The sequence below is a fragment of the Hippoglossus stenolepis genome, chromosome 9, assembly GCF_022539355.2.
Source record: "Hippoglossus stenolepis isolate QCI-W04-F060 chromosome 9, HSTE1.2, whole genome shotgun sequence".
NCBI classification, from domain to species: domain Eukaryota; kingdom Metazoa; phylum Chordata; class Actinopteri; order Pleuronectiformes; family Pleuronectidae; genus Hippoglossus; species Hippoglossus stenolepis.
In genome coordinates this window covers 21,934,103-21,951,777 of record NC_061491.1, presented here as the reverse complement: position 1 = coordinate 21,951,777, position 17,675 = coordinate 21,934,103, and the positions used below count along the sequence as shown (strand labels likewise).

At 39.8% G+C, this 17,675-nt stretch overlaps 3 protein-coding genes across 3 annotated transcripts; all 3 read right to left on the bottom strand.

Annotated features, from left to right (window-relative positions):
- Positions 1–58: 58 nt before the first annotated feature.
- On the bottom strand, positions 59–3,857 carry ufd1l (ubiquitin recognition factor in ER associated degradation 1). The gene is made up of 12 exons (XM_035165876.1): positions 3,701–3,857; positions 3,351–3,483; positions 2,659–2,691; positions 2,424–2,545; positions 1,922–2,052; positions 1,758–1,830; positions 1,597–1,665; positions 1,441–1,509; positions 1,315–1,365; positions 1,136–1,224; positions 595–679; positions 59–472 (listed from the first exon to the last, which is right to left on the bottom strand). Exons 1-12 carry the CDS (start codon positions 3,701–3,703, stop codon positions 398–400), a joined length of 933 nt encoding a protein of 310 aa, XP_035021767.1. The 5' UTR covers positions 3,704–3,857; the 3' UTR covers positions 59–397.
- Positions 3,858–4,998: 1,141 nt separating this feature from the next.
- dhx37 (DEAH (Asp-Glu-Ala-His) box polypeptide 37) lies at positions 4,999–14,225 on the bottom strand. Its single transcript, XM_035165080.2, has 27 exons — positions 14,078–14,225; positions 13,794–13,912; positions 12,998–13,167; positions 12,213–12,325; positions 11,739–12,129; positions 11,500–11,648; positions 11,273–11,365; positions 11,091–11,187; positions 10,486–10,599; positions 10,186–10,402; positions 9,865–9,963; positions 9,715–9,779; positions 9,474–9,603; positions 9,304–9,380; positions 8,920–9,152; positions 8,725–8,836; positions 8,527–8,633; positions 8,203–8,391; positions 7,923–8,047; positions 7,501–7,617; positions 7,240–7,412; positions 7,045–7,159; positions 6,405–6,542; positions 6,220–6,314; positions 5,698–5,771; positions 5,489–5,586; positions 4,999–5,396 (listed from the first exon to the last, which is right to left on the bottom strand). Exons 2-27 carry the CDS (start codon positions 13,897–13,899, stop codon positions 5,320–5,322), a joined length of 3,474 nt encoding a protein of 1,157 aa, XP_035020971.1. The 5' UTR covers positions 13,900–13,912; positions 14,078–14,225; the 3' UTR covers positions 4,999–5,319.
- A 213-nt stretch (positions 14,226–14,438) lies between these two features.
- On the bottom strand, positions 14,439–17,182 carry gp1bb (glycoprotein Ib platelet subunit beta). The gene is made up of 2 exons (XM_035165083.2): positions 16,951–17,182; positions 14,439–15,987 (listed from the first exon to the last, which is right to left on the bottom strand). The coding sequence occupies exon 2, from the start codon at positions 15,984–15,986 to the stop codon at positions 15,366–15,368; it is 621 nt and encodes a 206-aa protein (XP_035020974.2). The 5' UTR covers position 15,987; positions 16,951–17,182; the 3' UTR covers positions 14,439–15,365.
- Positions 17,183–17,675: the final 493 nt, after the last annotated feature.

The window sequence follows — 17,675 nt, the reverse complement described above, 5'->3', positions numbered from 1 at the left end:
AAAAATGCCAGAGTTACAGAAATAATATAACAAACAATTAATTAGAGGATACAATGAATTAACTGCAAAACACAATCCTTTATTCATTTTGTCTATAAATAAACCAGGAAAAATAGGAAACAACTTGTAATGTATCCCTATAACTCAGGGTGAAAATAATCAAACATCCCCTTTTGTATAATTACAATGCAAGTCTAGAGCTATTATTGCTCCAAATTTCCATTTATCATATTCAAATTGAGCTTTACAATTGAAACAATTATGAAGTGGGAAAAAAAAATCAACCTGATATATATGAAATCAATCTGATATTACGCCAATGCGTCTGAAGACCAGTTATTTTTACTGTTAAAGGTGATAATACATATGATCATTCTAACCCAGCTCTCCACTTTCTTTAAGGCTTTCTGCCCTTCTTGCGTAGTGACTGTCCTTCGCCCGAGAAGGCGATGAATCTGTTCAATGCATCATCCTGAGAGAATTAAGAGATAAATGTAGTTAATTAGCAGAATGATTTAGGAGGAATTAAAATACTACAAATACACACTAGTCAAAATGTTAAACAGGCAATAACATCATCCATTCCTTTCTTACATCATCTATAAATCTCCTGGGCTGAGGCCTTGAGTTTCTGATGAAGGTGATTTTGCCGACTTTGAATTCGTAGTTGGGAATCCCTCTGTGTGATAAAAGATATGATTTTAAGACAGTGCAATAGTAAAAAGAAAATATTATGATGATTCCTAGAAGCCAGACAACACGAGCCAGGCTGAGTTTATTGTTGCAGTTTGCAGTTGGTTAAATCACCATACTGGGAATTACATCTGCTGTTAAATCGACCATGTCATATGACATAAGAACAAGGCGACAGTTGAGCACACACACTGACCATAAGAACTTTGTTAGCATCTACAACAGTGTGCATCAGAATTGAGATGCATCAAAGTATCACATTGTCTCAATTCAGATCACCAATCTACCTACAAACATTATAATCATTCTATAAATCATGTGTTTATCATCAGTTGTGTATTAAAGGCATAAAATAAATCTTATCATGTTGAATAGTTAAATCATTGTGTTACAATATTAAACTGTAAGGCTACTTCATATATCAAACTGAACATCTTTTCACCTTTTAATGTCACTTGGAGCGAGAGGAACGGGACTGGGCTCGATTCCCTTTAATTTACCATCCAAACGATTACCAGAACCCGTGAAAGCCTGAGCATTAGAGACACATTCAAAGTTAGATTGCATCCGGTTATCATTGATCATAAAGATTTTTATCTACCAACAGCCATATCTACTCACTCTGAATCCCATGTCCATGTCTGCATAACTGCTGGGATCTGGTTCCTCCTCCTGTGAAGTAAAGAGCTTTATTTAACTGTTCAGAGCACAAACGCAGTAAGTGTACAGGTAATGTTTGGTCCTTACTGTTGGTTCCTCCTGGTGCTGAGGTCGTCGTTCAGGCTCTTTGTAACCCAATGGAGCATCGAAATCCACCTGAGAAACCGAGTCACACTCAGAGTTAAACACAATTAACTAAACTGAATAATTTACTCTTGTCTGTAATAAAACGGAGGATCTTACGTTCATATCGCACTCAATGATGGAAACTGCTTTATCTGGCTTGGTCTCCATTACTCGCAGCTCATATATCTGAAACAAACATAGGTTCCTTTATTCAGTACTAACAAGACAAATACAGATTCACATAATCGGAATACACTAATCTGAATACACTGATTTACCTTTTCATTGTAGTTGATAGCTATGACGTCACCAGTTGTCAAGCAGGCAAAGTTTCTCAAAGCATTCTCCAGTCTGTAATAACATGACAGCTCAGTTGATCATTTTCGTTTAACACCAAATGTGACGAAGGGTGAACTTATATTCCTCAACTCATCATTCTTACACTGCCTTTGGGTTCGTAATATCAAGGAAGTCGGGACTCTGTGGCTGGAACTTTGAGTAGGTGGCCACCATGAGGTTCACGCTTTCCACTTGCACCAATCCTCCTTCCTCCAGCAGGAGATTCTGCATCATCTGCAGTGAAGGAAATAAAGCAAATATCAGTTCTGCTTTACATAGTAGCTTAATGCAGTTAATAAAGAGAGAACAGTTCAGACACAATAAAAAACATGTACTAAGATTTTATCTCTCTGCATCAGTCATACTCCTAAAAATCCCATCCAGCATTTTTCATAGTTACCTAAATTCCAAGTTTTTGTATTTAGTATGTTTTCCTTTTACTTGTAGATTTATAAGATTATATCTTTACTGCTATTTGCATAAAATATAAAATAGCAATTCGATATAACTCTTCTTCTACTTATGAAGAATACCACTGAACCATTGGTGACAACAGACACTTTCATCTCTGTGACATCAACAATGAGTTTGTTTCTGTTTATTACCCAGTGTGGCAGATAACAGATTCCCTCGTCTGCCACAAACTCCAGAACACCACAGTGTGTCATTCTGTCCGAGTTCTTGTTGGTCAGCTTGAACAACATTGGATACGTGATGTTAAGCCGGCCTGTACAGGGGAAAGGTGGAGATAGATAAGAAACATGAACTGTACATACATACATACATACATACAGGACTTTACTTTTTAATTAGGAGATGTTTGATTTCAGTTGCACTTACTGAGCTGGTCAAGAGCTGACGGTGGCATTATAACTGAAAAGAAGACAAATAAATATTTGAGACAGGAACAACATACATTCTAATAAATATCATTGAGCCATAAATATAATGACTAAGAGATAAAATTATGAAAGCATAAAAAAATCATGACATAGTTCTACATTGAGTATAATCCTGGTCAAAATATACGAGAACTAGATTGTACTTGCCTCCACTACATGTCAAGAGGGAAATACCACACTTTTTCACTCCATTACAGTTAACTGACATACGTAGTTACTTTGTTAGTGGCATTTAAAACTTGAATAATTTATTTAATTGTAATCTGGAGTGTGATTTGGGAATCCCTGCATTCACACAGGGGTTCTGACTTATTATCATTTACGTAGCTATATTTAACAATTTAAAGGGCTTATGGTACATTCCTCACATTCGCCACAGGAGCAGTATGGAGGCACGTTATGTTCTTTTCTGTAGTTTTTTACGTTTGAGGAAGTGGTCACTATTTACTTTAATTGTATTGGATTTGGCTGCAACGCTGTTTACCCCTGAAACTCCAGAAGTGAACACCCACCCCTCCATCAGCACAGTGGTGATTAGATAATGAGTGTATTGTCATCTTTGGGTGAACTGTCCCTTTAAAGTGACTGGATGTGTGAACATTTCTCCACATTTCCTCCAGCAACTCTCACTTTTGCCTCCTTTCTCCACGTCGGAGCGGTCGTTGGGTCCCGCCAGCATGGACACCGAGTAGCAGCGGTACTGAGTGGAGAAGCGGTTCTGGAAGCCCCGGGACATCGGGTGGTCGAAGACCTGGAAGGAAAACTGTGGAACAAACAAATCAAACTCAGACAGTAGAAACACAGCCACGGTGTTTGCTGTAGTGGAGCTGACTGGACTAGTTTCACCATGACAGCGCATCTTCCTGCTGCTGTCGTCATGTTGTTGTTGATGTTGTAGCTTCACGAGCTAAACTCTGAACTACGCTGAGTTCAGACACTGATTCTTCTTCAGCGGTGAACACGGGCGGGCGGATACTCACCATGTTGACAGGTCTGGTCTCTGCTGCTCAGTCCACTGGAGAAATGTCTGTTCTGCCTTTTTTTAGAAACTATCACACAGGAGCTACGGATTTTTGCACTGTTTCTCTTCTGCTTCTTCCGGAAACAGTACGAGCCGGAAAGAGGAAATGACGACACAGATGTCGGCAGCCAATCAGAGTAAGCTTTTGAAAAGGGGACTTTCTCATAAACTGCTTCCTCTTTGTAGTTTAGTTTAATTAACATATATATAAAAAATATAAATATGAAATGTATTTATTTTATAAATATAAAAATAAAATAAATTTCCATTGTAGATTATATAAATAACAAAGATGAGAGACCAAAGAACATTACAATGGCTTGGGCTGATTCGAAATTTTCCACAGAACACATATATTCAATATTATACAACACTATACGTCCTCTGTATAGTATATTGTCTGTTGCATTTGCACTACTTTATATTTCAGTTACAACCAATAAAAAGTTATTAGTTAGTTGCACTTATATGTTACACTTTGTAGTTTGGCTTTTTTGATCTAATGTACTTTCATGACTCTTGTTGTTCTGGGTTTGTACCCTCGTGGTCTAATGCACTTATTGTAAATTGCTTTGGATAAAAATGATGTAATGTAAAGTGTCTAATTGCTGTGTATATATATTTCATTCTATTCTCTTTTTTTTGTAGCTGTATTCATTCTGTACTTGGGCTGCTGTTATAGCAGACTTTTACCCATGTTGATCAATCAAGGATTATATCATTTATTTCTTAAAAACTGTGAACAAGAAGAGAATTGCTGCTGTTTTAAAGGCAAATGATTAATTTGGCCCTTAGTTTCTGAAACTCTCAGTTCGTTCCACGATCAGAGGTTAAGTCGAACATGAATGTATACAGTTCTCAGCAAATGACAACCAGGTAAACACTGTGTGTTGAAGATCATGTGAAATGATCAAAAGGTCCAGAACAGCTAATGATAATAATTGACCTTGTGAGTTTGTTTTTAAGCTGCTGCTCCTGACTTTAAAACTGATTTCTGAGCGGAATCTCATTAGTCACTCCCCGAATGGTAAATGTCCTGGTAGTGTCTTTCAGCTTCACAATTGTATGTCTCTGACACTCAGCCGTTATAACTCTTCTGACATCATAAGGATCTTGTTGACAAAGCTCCTCCAAAGACAAACTGTTTACATCTGTTCTTACAGGGTGAAAGTGGCTCTTTATGAATAATAAAGTGATGTGTATGAGTGGTGGAGTTCAACCAGAGTTTACACACAGTATGAATGAATCACACGCTAGTTGGGGTCAGAGCTTCTTAGTTTTAATGAGTCTTATGAAGACCAGATCAGACATTTAGAACTGACAGCAGCACTCTGACAAACAAGTTAAAAGTCATTATAGAACTCTAGGTGAAACACTGTCTTCCTGACAGAACTGTACAAATCATAGATGCAGTGTATAAAATACAAAATGGTGAAAAGACTTTGTTGTGGGGTGGCGGTTACACTAAAACAAAACAGATGAGTGTGAAGAAGCCCCTCCACAGTGAAGAAAGGGGTTCTACCCATCTGCAGGTCAATACAAGTCTCAGGTCAAAACACCATGATATGATTTCTGCCTTTATACAGGAGGCCAGCTTTGGGCTACTTCTTGATGCACGGATTCCGGAAGCCACTGACAGTACGCCGACAACAGAACTGGAAGAAAAGAAAAATACACGAGGAAAAAACGTGATTAGATAACGAGAGGGTTTATCAGACAAGTTATAACAAACATATTTAATCCTCACATTTATCTTCAGTCTTCCAGACGGAGAGAAGAGCGTCTCTGCAGTCCACTCCCTTTGTCAAGAGCGGCCCCAGCAGAGCCTCCGTCCTGGGCTGAAGTCTACAACAGATAATAAGACACAATAATAAAAGAACAGTCCTTTATCTTAAGCATTTTGTTAATTGATCAAAATCATGAAATGATTGTATGTGTGGGAGAGAATCAACTTACTTTGCCCATGTTTTCAACATGATGGAGGGGTTTGAGAGAAGGTGACCAGTGTGTTTCTTTAGGTTAGGACAAACCTGCAGACGGGACCAAGCAAACATCAGTTCACATAACACAAGAGCTCCTTTCTGAATTCCACTGCTTTGCTTCTTTTGTAGATTTTGGACCAGTTCTGAATTTCAGATTCAGATTTGAGGTTTTTATAAAATGTTTTCCTATTTCTATTTAACTCTAGTGCATTTTGTTTTAGCACACAGAGCAATGCACCTGGAATAACATGTTAGAAAACACATTTTGGATTGATTTGTTTTATACTGACAGTTATTTATATTTGGTGGATATAATTATAATGAGTTGTTATAGTGAGGTGAGTGTTAATGTGTTATTAAGGCTACAAATAACAGTTGGTAAGGCAACAAATACTTTTTGAAGTGTTAGGACAGTTACAGATTAGTTTTCACGCCCAGTTGAGTCTTAAGTGACGACTTGACAGAGATGTTGAACTTTCAGGTTTTGCTGCAGTACCTGTCCCTCGAGGAAAAACTTGGAAAACAGTTTGTAACGGTCCAGGCTGTCGGGATAATCCATCTCTACTGCTGGCAGCTGCCACGCCACACGGACTGCAGGAGAGGACAACAGTGATCACTCAAATGTAGGCACACGACTTTCAGCAGAAACACAGCTGTGGTGCTCAGCTGTTGAGAACTTACAGAAGGTGCTTGAACGGTGACATTTGATGGTGCCGGTGGACGAGCAGAACCATGGGGCCGGAGACTCCAGGGGGGGGCCGAAGTGACAGTACTGAGGCAGGAACTGTGGGACCCAATTTGCTTCTACTGCTGAGACACCTGACAGAAACAGGAAGGAAGGTAACAAGGTGAAACTATCAGCCTGCAAATCAAGTTTCAATAACAGCTGTAACAATACAATACAAACTTTATTTTAGTGTAGAAATGTGGCTTGTTGACACATTTTGAGGAAAAACAGGTGTATATTATTGTGCAATATATTTACATTACTCTCCTATTACTATTCTGACATTTGCTGCTGGCTTCAACTTGACTCCTGCTGTTTATCAATATTATGTTACTGTTTTGGACAATTAGCAGCAGCATTAAAAGTTTGGGTTGCAATTTACACATGAGATATATCTATATATACACATATATATGGACATAATTTGTGACATTGGAGTTGATATCCTGAGAAAGTTGAAGTCACCCTGAATCCCCCAAAACATGTGCACATCAATCAAGATCATGTTTCTCTGTCTATCAGGTCTAAAATTCGGAGGATCTGCAGAGTTCATGTCTGAAAGCAGCTTTACTGACTCTCTCCGAGATGTTTTACCTCTCATGTACATCTTGCTGGTCTCCATGACCTCCTGGTAGACGACAAACTCTGGCAGCTTTTTGAACAGTGCCGATGAGGGATGAATGAACACTGGGTCGTCCATCAGACACGTCTAAGAACAAAAGCACATAAAGATGAGGGGGTGAAGGAACAGGATAACACACAGAAATCCCAGTCTCCAGTGTATATTACCTTATATCCATTCTTCCATTTTGGATCCAGAATCTCTTCCATCTGCACATGCCGTGCAAGATGGTCTCCCAGTCCAGCCAGAACAATCTGCCGCAAGCAAACCACCTGCTGCGCGTTCGGCGGAGTCATCTTAGGATCCACAAATGCTCCCACTTCTGGAGAAACTGCGTTCACTTGGAGAAAAGAACACGGATGATTTTCTGTTGTGTTCCTGCAGCAGGTGTTTGTGTTAGGTTTTCTGTGTTTGTAGCATGTTTGTACCTGTGTTGGTGAGTTGCCCTCTGAGCCTCCTGATCTCAACCATGGCTTTATACCTCAGGCCGTTCTCCTCACAGAACTTGGGAGTACAGCCGGCAAATTCACAAGCACCAACTGCACCTGCAGTCACATGAATACAGACATAAGGTTAAACAACATTATCATACTATAAAAAGTTATGAACAGCGACAACTTTTTGGTATATATAGATTTTTTTATATCTCACTTAAATCGAAACCATTTCACAAACTTCTGTTAAATAAAATCTGATCATAGATTTTTATGAATTCCCAACAACTGTTCCTCAATCAAGTCTCAGTTCATTCATTTAAAACAAAGATCCTCCTTTAAAACCTTTACATCTGAACAGATAACCTGATGCAGTTTCTCATAAGTTACAGGACAATTCACACTAGCAAACACACCCAGCATGACCATGAGGTCGCCCAGTTGGAGTGAGGCTCCTTGCCCAGCCCACAGCCTCCTCATCTGGGCCAGCCGAGCTCGACGCTGTGCGAGAGTGGCGCTCTCATCTTCACTTCCTGCAGGTCTGAGAAACAGAAACTTGACATGAGTATAAAAACAAGATAAGGCTGCATGATATGACATTTCATATTTAACTCAGTTAATCTATACACATTTGAAGCTCCAGGTTAAAATTTAACAAGGCACTGGAAGTGCCTACTCCTTCGTGTGTGTCCTCACCTGTCAAAGTCTTCAAAGATCTCCCGGACTGTCATGGCTGCTACCACAGCGATGACGTATGGCAGACAATCCTGCTGCTTCCCGAGTGCTAGCATTTTAGCGTAACGGGGTGACACGGGGAATGAAGCCATTGCTCTGCCGAGGGGGGTGATGGGAGAGCTCAGCCTCGCTCGCTGCATCTCTTTTACCCTGATCGTAAAAAGAAAGTGTGGACATGTGATATGAGGAATAATTGGCTCAATTTATCTGATCAGGACAAAGTTGATATTACTTCGCTTCTCTGTAAGAGCCACACAACTATCCTATCATCTTGAACAGACCCACCTTTCATTGTGAGGCGGCTCTTTCAAAGCTCCCAATGAGATTAACAACTGCTCTGCTGCTACAAGAGCCTCAGTGGAGGGAGTCGTGGGGAACGGGAAGTTGACCACCTGCACAAACAGAATATATGAAGCCGTCTTTGAATCAGCCAGCAGCATTTCACTCTGAATCCTGCAGGTATGTTTGAGTTGTTTTACTGACCTTTTCTATGTTGAGGTCCTTCATCTGTAAAACCAGGTCCTCCACAGGCCTGCGGGTGATCTCTGCCTCTGAGAACAAACTGAAATCTCCAAACACTGCAGACGAGTACAACCTGCAGAAACAGACACAGAGGTTTGTGAATCCTCCTCAACTAAAGAAAACATTTGTGTTATGACAAGGTTTCAAAGTCTCAACCTGTAGCAGTGTCCCGGCTCTGTTCTTCCCGATCTACCTGCCCTCTGATTGGCGGAGGCCTGTGAGGTCCACGTGACTTTGAAGGATGACACTCCAGTCACCCGGTCGTAGAAACGCTTCTTAACTCGACCGCAGTCAACCACGTACTTGATGCCAGGGATGGTCAGAGACGTCTCGGCCACGTTGGTGGCGACAACACACAGACGAGTACCAGGAGGGGGGGGCCTGAACACCTACAGTCAAGAAGAACACACATTTTCTATTGTATCCTATTGATTATCAGTAACATTACATCATTACTTTAATATCTTCAATCTTTCTGTTCTCATTTTCACTCTTCAAATCTTCATCATTCATGTTTTAGTTCCAAAAGTTTCATCTCACCTTCGCCTGCTCCTCTGGGGCCAACAAAGAGAACAGAGGGAGGACATAGAGAGGAATGGACGGGTCAGCCTTCTCCTCTGCAGACACAAAACACAGGGCAGAGTTTGTCAGGATGTGAAATATAAACAACTGGCTTGGAAGAATGTTCGCTCTGGACCGGAGGAGCTCACCTGCATTGTCAGGATCGTCTCCGTATTCTAGGTCCGAGTCGTACTCGTCTCTGATCCCCGCCTCTCGGTCCTCGTCCCCTTCATCCACCGGCAGAGCAGAGTAGTTATCCAGGTGGATACGGGGCAGAGACTGGGGACAGAGAGAACTCTTAAGATATGTACACAACCAATATTTATCAAAAAAAAAACACAAATAAAGGAATTTTGACTTTATATGGCATTCTATTAAAAGATGGCTTACGACATTCTTCTTCTGTTTGTTCTTCTTAAACTTCCCCGTGGCCTCTGAGGTGTCTTCATCTTCACCTGAACACAAAAACAAGTCAATAAATAACTGCCCACAGATATGTCAGATCGTGAAAGGACACAGGTGTGTGTGTGTTACACTCACCAGTGGTTGTGTTACTCTTTCTGAAGGGGAAAGCTTTTCTCAGTCTCCTGCACAGACCGTTAACCTCTGCCTGACCTGTCAGAAACACCAGGATTCCACCTGAAGGACGCCAACATCAGGGTGGTAGTTAGTGTGTGTAACTATTTGACTTCTTTACTCCTGTTTATTGTCCTGACTACATTTAAAAAAGACTAAAAAAGAGGTTTGTTATTCTCAGATTCTGTAATTTTACCTCCATAGGTCGGTGGAGTTTTGTAGTAAACAAACGTGAAAGTTAAAAAACCTACAAAATCTGTTAAAAGTGAACATGTGTATGTGCACCTGAAGGCAGCATGCGGTGGATCTTGCAGGTCTTTTGAAAAGTCTCTCCGGTGTAATCGTCCAGCGGGGTGCGTTTGTTGAAATGGATAGCGACGGGGAACTGGCGAGCGTCCACCTTGATGACGGGTGGAGGCGTCCGAAACAGCTTCAGGTTCTCGGTGAAATCTTCAACCCGCAGAGTGGCGGACATGACCAGCAGCTTCATGGGCATTTGTTTCTGCGGAGAGTGAAACAACCAGTTGATGAAACAGAAATCTGTGAGTCTGAGTCTGAGCTTTCACACGTCAGACTGTGGTTTACCTTGTTTCTGAGTGGGACGATGCGAGACAACAGTCCGATGAGGATGTCTGTGTACACGCTCCGCTCATGAGCTTCATCTATGATGATCACACTGTATCTCTTCAGCAGGAAATCCTGAGAGACAAGAAAGAAATAATATCAAAGCAGTAAAAAGACTCACATAGATGTAATGTACAGTGTATTATAACAAAGTCTATTACTGTTGTTGGTGACTGGTCAAACTGACTAACTTACTTAAACTAGTCGGCCTGAACTAAGCTACTACTGCGTCACTATCCTGTCAGGACATTGTTTGATTTTTTACAAGATAGTATTAAAGTTATGATAGTGACAATAAAACAAACACTCACAGGAAACACAAAAAACCTTTTTAGATAAATGAATATCAATGTACCATGTTGGTGAAGATATTAGGGGATTTGTTTTCTGGATATATACACTTGAGAATGTTGAGAAATCTAACACAAACTTATTCTCCTAAGAAATGCAGGACAACAGTAGTTACCTGAATGCACCTTTAGAGTTAGAAATATCAGTAGGTCCAATAATCTGCCACCATGTGATCACCATATTTTATTTAAATAACTAAAGAGTAAAGATGGTACCTTCTGGACCTCCTTCAGTAGAACACCATCTGTCATGAACTTGATTTTGGTTTCATCCGTCACATTCCCCTCATATCGAATCTGGTAAGACACAACGCTGAGCACAGAATAAACAGTTATTAAAGACTATTAAATAGATTTTCCTTTATACATTTGATTCAAATCTGCATTATTTTTGTTACCGTGTGGACAGGTTCATCTCTTTGGCCACTCGATGGGACATGCTGACAGCTGCAACTCGTCTCGGCTCTGTGATGCCGATAATCCCACTTTCACTGCAGGAAACAAGATAAAAAATATGAAGACCACATGTGTCACACTTAAATTCAAATATATCCACATGTAAACTTTTTCTATACAACACCCCAGTGAAACATCGAAGGATTGTCCGGTTAAGAGGATAAACTACCTGGCGTAACCAGCTTCATACAGAAACTGAGGCACTTGAGTGGTTTTTCCACTTCCTGTCTCTCCACAGATGACGATGCAGGGGTTTTCTTTCACTGCCTCCATGATGACCTGCTCCTCTGCCAACACAGGAAGCTTCAGACGAGCCTCCTGCAGAATCAGATAGAAACACACATAAAGCGATCAGCCAAAACACACATACACACACAGACAACAAACCCACACACAATGAGCACACACCTGTATTTCTGGTAATCTGTCAACAGGAATGAAGACTGCTGGCTGCGACAGTATCTTGTTCTGGACTTTCTCTTGATCTGAAACTTTCTTCTCACTCTGTCCATTTTCTTCTGGTTTTGCTTGTTCTTTCTTCGCTCCCTCTTTGTCCTCTGGCTCCTGACATGGAGGTGTGGTTTCCTTAGCTTCATCCATCTCTGTAGATTTATTCACGTCTTCATCCGCTCCTTCCACATCATCATCATCAGAGGAAGTGTCCAGGTCACTGCTTTCTTCGGCCTTTTGTTCCTCTTCGTCATCTTCCTCTTCTATTTTCCATTTTCTTTTCCTGTTCGCTCCACTGACGCTGCTGACCATTGGACCTGAGTCTCCTTCTTTTATTTCATCCAGTGAACTGAAAATTACCCAAAGAATTTAAAACACCGACCTCACTTTCAACACATCCTCCTCCTGCTTATGTTGGTTTCATGCACTTACTTTTTAGACTGGTAGATTTTGTCCCCTGTTCCCATTTTGGCCGTGGTGTACAGCAGCTTAATCTCAGACTCTGGAATCTGCACCTCAGCCAGTTTGATGAGGATGTCTGCTCTCTGGACGGGACACACAGAGCGACACATTAGCTGGTTGTGATCTGGTCATTTGAATTGATCGTATTACTACATTTTTAACATTTCCAGTAATGTATGATAATCTTACACAGAGTGAGTTACAGTGAATAACCGAGTAGGAATAGATTTAAGAAGTTTTCTACAGTAGCACATAATAATTACACCTGAATTTAAGTACCGTCACCGAAAATCTATATCTTTGTTTCTCTTTCTCACTCATTTCAGATCATCTCTCATTTTCTGTAACACATTTATAAACTGCTACCAAAAATAATAGAAAATACATGTTTCTCTACAAAACACATGGGTAGGTTGTCTAAGCACAAAAACTCCTAACTGAAGTCTTAAAACTATGATCAAAGAATAAATATCTAGAAAACATCACACAATCTGCAACTAGTCATTACAACATTATTACATAAGTTCTCAGTAGTCACAGGTCAAAGGTCAAACCACACATCAAACATCATCATTTTGATCTCAACCACAAACCTGTACATTTTTGCGCCTGTATTTTAGACAGTTGTGATGTGTGAAATTTAAGGACAACTACAAACAACACAATACTGCTTGTACACCATTGTAAAAGAAACAAGTCTCTTCTTAAAGCCGCTCAGTTTTGTCGGAACCTGCTGTTTTAAATCTGTCTCTCACCTGAGCTTTCTTCTCTTTGCGCTCCAGCACTTTCTGCAGCTCTTTCTTCTGCTTCTTGGTGAGGGGCTTTCTTCTGGAAACTTGCGTCACTGAGGATTTCTTCTTCTTGGCTTTGTTGGATGGGAGGACCAAAGCGTTGCTCTTATCTACACCTTTGCGTCTGTCTCCATCTGAAGAATAAACATACATATGACACCGTGTAATCAAAATCTCCCTGTTAATCCAACATGATATTACACGTCAAAGTTCTGGGGTTTTCATCTGGACCCGGTACATTGAATTGGAGAAGCAGCTTTCAGTCACTATGCAGCACAGATCTGGAACAAACTGCCTGATGATCTTAGGAATACTTCACCCATAGCAATTTTTAAAACGATTTATTATTCATAAGTGCCTTTAACTAAGCTATTTTATAAAGTCATCATTGTATTTCATTCTATTTTTAATTTTATCCCCTTCCTCGATCTATTTGTATTTTCTTCCCTTACAACTAGATTTTGATACAGATTCATTGCTATTACCTCTTTTTAATATTTAAGTTTGCTTGAAATTGTTATAAACTGTGCTTTCTGATTGTTTATACTTTTCTTTAAATGTTGTCTCTGTGTTGTTTTTATTGAATGTCCCTGTACAGCACCTTGAAGCTACATCTGTGTATGAAAGGTGCTTTATGAATAAATCTGTTTTCACAAATAGAACTTATAAATATTATATATATTTTTCTAAACACACAGTATCAATCCTCAGTTCAGTTCAGGTCCCAGATGTTTGGACAGGTCTATGGATGAAGTCTTACCCTGTAGTTCAACCACAACCTCATCAGCCTTGTCCTCCTCTGCTGCTTGTGGACTGTCAGTCTGTTGTCTCCCCTTCCAGTTGTGCCTCTTCCTCAGTTTACCCATTTTACACCGACGTCTGGAAATTAACACGTAAAAACAACACGTACTTAATAACTAGTAATGCTGAACTGACACTTTGTCAAACAAAGCAACGAGCTAACGAGCTAACTCCAGCTATAAATGTCTTTTAACGGATTTCACACGCTACAGTGAATCTTTGTGATTGATATAAAACACAAACCTTAGTTTTTCAGCAGGTCAAACAACAAGTTCACAAATTTAAACTTCCCATGTGTGGAAATCCTGCTCTGCACGAATATCACGTGTAAACATACGTGTGTCCGTCAGTTAAAAGTGTCCGCCGATGAAACGTCGTCTTGGAAGAAAGGTTCCGGTACGAACACAAATGATTACAAAAGAATCCTCCTACGTGACATATTGGTTTTGTGGTTTTTAATCATCATAATCATCATTAATATAGAATTTATGGATTAGTGTGTATTTATGTGTTGGAAATAACAATGTAGCACATGAAGAATGAAAAATCAGCCGACCAGCAAATATATCAATTTGATTTAGATGAAACAAAAGAATCCATTTTATTTTCTGTTAAATATCTTTATTGATTTAGTCCATAATGCAATGAAATCGATTAGAAAACAGTTTCGAATTCAAATATGTAATATTATAAGTGGGAAACGTTAAAACATGGTACAGTCAATATAAGTTGATATTTTTATGATGAAGAAATTACACAAAAGATTAATAGAAAATTGCAAATGACTAGATCTGAAATAAAATACAGGGCCGTCAGAAAAACATAAAATTGACATAACCATTTCTTATTCAAGCTTAAATTATTATTTGAATTCCTCTTACATCCATTAATAAAGCAACTGAAAGTCTTGAGTAGGAGCACAGAAAAAGAGTAATTTAACCCGAGACATCCTATGAAGAAAGAAAACCGAAATCTGATCATTCAAACACGTGGGTTTTGGTTCAGGTAGAAAGTTTCAGTGTTGTTTCTTTGTGTGATCATTGTGTGGCCTTAACATGTGGTATTACATATTTCACATCTGAATTCAAATATATTAATGGAAGTGAGTGAAATGAGTTCAAATGTATAGACTTTACTGTACATGTCTAAATTTACTATGTTGCTTTAAACATGTTAAATGCATGTCACAGAGAGGAGAGGCATGACTGTATAATTGCATTCAAATTGACGTGACTACAATCCCAGTAATACGATTATCAGCTGTTAAAGAATATTTTTGACTGGTTAATGACAAAAATTAAGTTCTCAAATGTCTTACATAGTTTGTTCACTAGAGAAGAAGAAGTGTTAAATGTACCACTCACTACATATTTAACATTTTATTCACCAAATATTATTCTTGATATCATTATGTATATGATAAGACGAATATTTCACATGAAGAACAGGAAGCGTTTTCCCCACATGATAACACTCGGAGGAAAAACGATAAGACTGAAAAAAAGAAGGGAAGTTGTGCATGTCAACATGCTCAGATGCTGCTGTCCTTCATAAGTGAGTACTCGTTCTCCCTCGGATCCTCCCCGGCTGTGAAGCTCTCCTCTTTGGTTCTCCTCGCCTCTTTGGACAACCTCTCGAATCTCCTCAGGAACACGATGAGGGCCACGAGCAGAATCGCCTGCACCACCACAAACACAAACAGACACACCTGGGAGGCCCAAGCCAGGTCACAGTACCAGTAGTGGCAGGACTCCAGCACCTCCTTCTCAGTTAAATACACCACCAGTCGCCCTCTCAAACTGGGAGGGGAGCTGCAGTTGACGCCCAGGTGGGATGTGCTGGCGGGCTGACGCAGCAGCCAGGCTCGCAGGTAGAGGACGCCACAGTCACACACCCAGGGGTTACCATGAAGGGAGACAGAGCGGAGGGAGCTCAAGTTGTCCAGGAGGCCGTTAGGGAGCGTGGTCAGCAGGTTGGTGTGGAGACGGAGGGAGGTGGTCCCAGCAGGGAAACTGGTGGGCAGCGAGGAGGAGGTGAGAGACCTGCTGCTGCAGTTCACCAGACCACCGTGACAGGAGCAGAGGTGAGGGCAGGCTGATGACCCCTGACCTTGACACAGGAGGAGCAGACACAGGAGCAGGAGCCCCGTCATGCTGGAGAGGAGAGGAGAGGAGAGGAGAGGAGAGGAGAGGAGAGGAGAGGAGAGGAGAGGAATTTTGGCACACACCATATTAATTTGTAGGAAAACGAAATAATACAGACACTCGCACAATTTACTGTCTGGTTCAATTTGAGCCTCCAAACAAAAGGTCACTCAACTCTTACAGGAAAAAATAAACTTTAAACATTTAAAGTTTTTAAAACACGCCCATAAACATAGATAAATCCCTTTATTCCAAACTGACAACTGCCATGCAAGTAAAAATAAATATTGTAAAAGTATCTGCTTTCTTTAAACACTGATAAATTTCATGATGATAACTAATACGTCATTAACATTAATAAAACATTATATTATAAATGAAATCAAATGGTTTACAAGAGCTGTCTACAAGAATATAGACAGGAATGCTTACGTATCTTTATTTATCAGGATGTCTGAGAGAAGTTGATTCAGCTCTGTAGTAAGTTGTGTGTCTGAACTTTGTGGTGTTGAGGTAGTTAAGTGTTAATTTACACTGTAAATGTGGTGTGTTAGAATGTGTAGTTTTTTTATTGTTCTGGTCTATATATTAAAAAATATACAACTACATTACCAGCCTTGTATATGAGTACACATTATTTGGGTAATATGTCTTAAAGTAATATATTTTTAAGGCTACTTCCACACAGATTTTATACAAATACATATGTGATACTACATGTGATTTTTACTAAATTAACATAGAAGTAGTTTGTGCATTCACATAGCGTAGACATTCTGCGTCATACAACATATTTTGTTGGTGCAGTAAACTAACAGCATGAAAACTCTCTTTCACTTTCCTTCACTTCTCAATAGCATGTAGTCTGCACACCAATTTATATTTAGATATATTTAGATTTAATGTAAATAACATAATGAATGTTAATGGAAGTTACAGAACAGAAAAGTCTCAATAAAGAGAATGAATTACCTTCAGTGCTGCGCGTCTTCAGGAGAGAGAGAGACTGTGTTTCTGACTGACGCTCTGAGAGCAGTGTGCGTGTGTGTGTGTGTGTGTGTGTGTGTGTGTGTGTTTCTGCCGGCTGGCACTCACTGATAAAGACCACTGTCAAATATGAATGTACACAGATGTGCGGAACTGTATTTAAGTGCTTGACCACAGTGCTGTTATTTTTACTCAGCTACATTTATTTGTCAACTTTAGTTACTATAGTAAAAGTTTGAATGCAAAACGTCTACTCCTACTCAGATATTTAATTTAATAATAGCAGAAATAGTAATAGCAGTAAAAATACTCATTATGCAGATTAGTTCCAGAATGATATCATTGTATTATGATCATTGATGCCTTCATGTGAAAATGGAGATCATTTAAAACTGCCTAAACTGTAATAATACATTATAATTTATTTGTTTGTATTAATTATCTGTATCAGCAAAAATCTACAAGCACGCAAGAGAAGTACAAGTACTCTGAAATTGTACTTTGTTACTTCCCACCACTGCTCATATACTAACGTTACGTGTGTCTCCTCTGACTGACAGGGAGAAGATGTTGTGTGCCGTGCAGAGGAAGAATGTCTGCAGGAGATAAACATGAATCAGCAGATAATGTCCATGCAGCGGCTCCAGCCCCAAGCTGCTCGGACTCCGGAAGTGACAGAGGATGCTGAGCTGCGTTCTTCTCTGGGACTT

Excerpts from the sequence above, each read along its gene's own strand:
- ufd1l (XM_035165876.1), bottom strand. Across the intron at positions 2,546-2,658 it reads GTCAGCTCTTGACCAGCTCA|GCCGGCTTAACATCACGTAT; the intron begins GTAAGTGCAACT and ends TCCCCTGTACAG. Across the intron at positions 1,666-1,757 it reads CTATCAACTACAATGAAAAG|ATATATGAGCTGCGAGTAAT; the intron begins GTAAATCAGTGT and ends TGTTTGTTTCAG.
- gp1bb (XM_035165083.2), bottom strand. The coding sequence starts at position 15,986 with ATGACGGGGCTCCTGCTCCTGTGTCTGCTCCTCCTGTGTCAAGGTCAG.
- dhx37 (XM_035165080.2), bottom strand. The coding sequence starts at position 13,899 with ATGGGTAAACTGAGGAAGAGGCACAACTGGAAGGGGAGACAACAGACT. Across the intron at positions 13,168-13,793 it reads GGTTGTGGTTGAACTACAGG|ATGGAGACAGACGCAAAGGT; the intron begins GTAAGACTTCAT and ends TTTATTCTTCAG. Across the intron at positions 7,618-7,922 it reads CGACCTCATGGTCATGCTGG|GTGCAGTTGGTGCTTGTGAA; the intron begins GTGTGTTTGCTA and ends ATGTGACTGCAG.